Source organism: Pundamilia nyererei, unplaced genomic scaffold, assembly GCF_000239375.1.
Source record: "Pundamilia nyererei isolate P.nyererei 1_Seehausen unplaced genomic scaffold, PunNye1.0 scaffold00022, whole genome shotgun sequence".
Classification (NCBI taxonomy): Eukaryota; Metazoa; Chordata; class Actinopteri; order Cichliformes; family Cichlidae; genus Pundamilia; species Pundamilia nyererei.
Window position 1 is genome coordinate 1,450,737 of NW_005187423.1, and position 4,425 is coordinate 1,455,161.

Sequence of the window (4,425 nt, forward strand, 5' to 3'; positions counted from 1 at the left end):
AGTGCGTGTGTGTGTCACTTAACAGAAATGATCGTTACTTACTGTAAAGGGTTACTCACCCTAATAAATCTAATTGAAGACTAAAATGTGCTTAGATACTCTATAGACTTGTGAAATGTATTAACTGTTGCTTAGGTTTCGCATTTCTTTTTTTATTTAAAAAAAACAACAACCAGCAAACGCACAAAAATTTGACATCAAACTTCTGAAATCCACAGTCTGACCCCGGAGCAAGATGGCGGCGGTGCAGACGGATCTCACTAGTCCAGCTAGGGGGCTCCTGTGCACTGATATTAGTGTGTCCTTCACTTTGGACCCGAGCAGACACCGGTCAACATGGCTTTCGCAGCTTCTCAGATCGTCAGAGGCTTCTCGTCTTCAGCTGTCCGAAATCTTGTTATTAAAAATGTAACGATCATCGGAGGTGGACAGATGGGTGCTGGGATTGCACAAGTGAGTAAGCGAAAAAGGAGCAGTCTGGCCCGTGTTTAGCTAAGCTGCTAGTTAATTTCAATGGGTTAAGGCCAATTTGGCTGTCTGCGTTATACGTACGTCATATTCGCATAGTGGCACTGTCCAGGTTGTCTAGCACTAGTTATTCAAAACTTGTTATTGTCCTCTTTTATCGCCACTTACGCTTACAGGACACTAGTGCATGCAGAGTAAACACACCGCTTTGAATTTCAGTTTGTTGAAAATATAAAAATCAAAGTGGACTTTGACTCTGTGCATTAGAGTTTTTTGCATTCTCTCATGTTTACTTTTAGCTGTGCTGTAAACACAACATCCTGCTTACGTGGAGTTATATAGCTTGAAATAAGGTACTGGGCTCAGAGCCACCTCTTGGCAAGATTGTTCATGAACTGTTTAGACAGATGCAACTTGGTGGAGAGCATGCAAAGACCCTGTTACGTTTTTGTTTGATCACTTTTCTTTTAGATTCTGTTTATGTAATTTGGTGATAGTTTTCCGGGATTTTTCATTTTTATGTTACACATCAAGGTCAGTAAAGTTACCATATAAAGGATCCTGGTGGCCATTAAGTGAACTTTATATTTGGGTGTAGTTGGCAGGTGTTCAAGTATGTCTGCCTAGCCTAATCAGACTAACCCACAAAGAGTTTGAATGTGTCGGATTCAACCAAAACCGATCCCCCACTGGTGGCTGCGTTTGGAACAATCTTGAAATATTTTCTTTCTTTAAGGTTGCTGCATCAACGGGCCACTCTGTGACACTGGTGGACACGTCTGACGACATCCTCAAAAAGTCCATCAAATTAATTGAAGGGAGCCTTAAACGAGTGGCGAAGAAGAAGTTTTCCGATAAGCCAGAAGTGAGAGACTGTAAATTTACTGACAAAATGAGCAGCAATATCAGCCACACCATGAAATTTGAGCAGTTTCTTAAAAATGTTGTTTGGTTTGTTTCAGGCAGGTGAAGAGTTCATCAAGAAAATTGTGCAGAAGGTGTCGACCTCGACAGATGCTGAATCTGCCGTTCAGGGCTCGGATCTTGTGGTGGAGGCCATTGTTGAAAATCTAAAGATCAAGCAGGATCTTTTCAGTAGGCTCGACAAGTTGGCACCATCGTAAGCTCTACTTCAGTTCTGTTTATTTGTGTAGAGTGTAAAGCTTTTAGCTCTTGGCTTAGATCACCTAACATACAATGATGTGCAAAAGTCTTGAGCCACCCCTCATTTCTTTATATGTTGCTGCTTCCAAGGAGCCAGACTTTCCTGTAATTTATTGAACTCTCAGTCTGGTGTTCAACTAACCCTGTGAACCCACGATCAAGGAGACGTAGGGTTTTCAGATTCATACTATAAGGCCTTTGACCTCAAGATCGGAGAGGTCATGATTTGCATTTCAACAAGTGGTGTTGGAGATATTGTCAAAATGAATTATGAATGCAGAAAAGTACCTGACTGGCACCAACTTCATTTTTCTGCATGGCAATGATCCCAAATACACTGATCAGACTGATTTAAGATTGTGTGACCAGACTTTTTCATGATTGTGTGCTGCCTGTCTTTTCTATGCTGACTTATCTCTCAGAGTTCAGCATCAGCTTGCACACTCTGCCTGAATGTGAACACCTTTTGGCACAGTCAGAAAGACTTGTAGGATAGTGATCATTAAAGTGTTCACCATTAGCTTACCATGGCCAGTAAGGGGGGAATTATTCAGATGTATGCTTTAGGAAAAGCAGCAGTACCACCTTATAAAGATACACCCCACTATAAATAAAATGTTGTAAATATTATTAGCAGATTTTAAATAAAGTATAAAAATTAAAAGAGAAAAATATTCTCCATTAGTGTAAGAAGCAGGAGTAACTTCACAGACAGCTGATTGTTTATCCACACTGTGTAATCAGTCAGAAAATACTTGTCTCCCAGCTTGCCAGGGTCTACTTTTGTTAAGAGGACTTGGAAATGCTCAAAAAATGACAAACTGTAGACTCCAATGGCTTGTAGTCAAGCCAGTGTCCAGAGACAGTACCCAGCTGTAGCCACAAGATGGCAGTAATTTACATAATGGACACCAACACGCAACACGCCCAGACGTTGCTTGCCTTTCTTGTAGTGACCATGTTACAGATCAAGTAAGTTGATCATGGCCTTGTTAAAGGCAATAAAAGGCATATTTCTGCTTTATCAACTGATGTCTGTGATATGTGCTGATTTCTTTCTTTAGGCACACAATCTTTGCCAGTAACACGTCCTCGCTGTCTATCTGTGACATCGCCAGCTCCACCAACAGGCAAGACAGATTCGGTGGCCTTCACTTCTTCAACCCAGTTGCTATGATGAAGCTGGTAGAGGTAGGGTCTTAAGAAAAGAATCATTATTAGCACGCTCATTTTCTTTATTTAACAAGATGCAACACAAATAAACATCTTCAAATACCAGGAAGTAATATAACACATTTATACATGTATATCATGTATAATTGGCTCATATAGCTGAAACCTGTTTGCAAGAACAATAAAAGAGTTACTAACAGGATCTGTCTTGAGTTTTTTGTGTATTGTACATCATAATGCACGTAGTGGCATGCAGGCACACACGTCTTTATAGGATTACTATAAGTAGCCTATCCTATAGTTACAATAGTATAGTGATCTTTGTTTAACTTTACTATAGTTATAGAATTACTATATCTTGGGCAAACCATGTATTATTAGAATTGCACTATTACAACAAAAGCTGCTAAAGTCTCCATCTTCCACAGGTGATTGGAACTCCAGCAACAAGCCAAGACACTTTGGATTCCCTCCTGGACTTCAGCAAAGTGCTTGGAAAAACACCAGTGTCCTGCAAGGTGAGGAGTTTTTGCCTATAGCTTAAGCAATAAAGTTGCTCATTTTGTATCAGTGGCTCACGTTAAGGTCTGGGATGTGTTGTATTAGATGGCTTGCACATGCTCAGTGTATTGGATTGCTGTGGCCGTCTGTGTTAAATCTTGAAGTCTTGGTACCAGATACTGCAGGTCTGCTTCAAAGGTCGGTTCTGAGCTGCTGTGTTGACACAAGAAACATAACCTGTTTTCACTACACTGCACTAAACCTTACCCAATATTACCCACAGAACTATGAGGTTTGATCATAAAATTCTTCAACTCCACCCATTTAAAAAAAAGACAGTCAGACTGTCAGCACTAGTGTAACTTCATGCAGCTGCTGACGGAGAACATTTGGCCCACACAACCTTTGGTGTGTGCCACTGTGTTTTCGCCACTCCAGAAGCAAAGCTTCGCTCACCACCCTCGTTGAACCAAATCCAGCGTGCATACCAGACACACAAGTGCAAGTGGTTACGATGAGGCCGACAGCAGCAGCTGGAAGTGGTGCAGAATTTATAGTTTCCCAAAATACTGTAAAGCAAAATGTGGTTAAAATTCAGTAAATAACAATAAGGGATTCAATCATGTCAAGCTATTTGCTAACATGCACACTGTAGTAATGTGCATGCTTCATGAATCCAAGGCTGAATTTCACATGCACACTTATTTTGTGTGTATTTAAATGGACTTTTGTAGTGCTTGTCTACTCAAGAAAACACAAAAAGTTGTTTTTTTTTCTTTTTGTTACTACAAGTCTTATTCACCAAACACCAAGCATGTTCATTCATAGTTTCCTCTATACCTAAGTGCTTTGTCCAACATTCACTCACACTCACGCTTGGGGAATAAATAAAAAAAAATAAAAGGATGCATTGAGCCAGGTATTGATCCACCGATTGGTAGATGACCTGCTCTACTCCCTGAGCCGCAGGTCACAAAAGACTTAATAGAGACTTTTAGTCTTCCTTTTTCTGCACACATTAGTTCAATTCAATTCAGTTTTATTTATATAGCGCCAAATCACAACAAAAGTCACCTCAAGGCGCTTTATATTGTACAGTAGATACAGAGAAAAGCCCAA

The 4,425-nt window shown here is 40.3% G+C and overlaps 1 protein-coding gene across 1 annotated transcript in view; it reads left to right on the top strand.

Moving 5' to 3' along the window:
* The first annotated feature begins 218 nt into the window (after window positions 1-218).
* Window positions 219-4,425, top strand: part of hadh (hydroxyacyl-CoA dehydrogenase) — a 7,539-nt gene continuing 3,332 nt past the window's right edge. Inside the window, exons 1-5 of the mRNA XM_005726862.2 lie at window positions 219-453; window positions 1,205-1,333; window positions 1,431-1,588; window positions 2,697-2,823; window positions 3,234-3,323. Of these exons, the coding sequence (XP_005726919.1) occupies window positions 337-453; window positions 1,205-1,333; window positions 1,431-1,588; window positions 2,697-2,823; window positions 3,234-3,323 (621 nt within the window). The 5' untranslated portion in view covers window positions 219-336. The remainder of the gene's footprint in view (window positions 454-1,204; window positions 1,334-1,430; window positions 1,589-2,696; window positions 2,824-3,233; window positions 3,324-4,425) is intronic.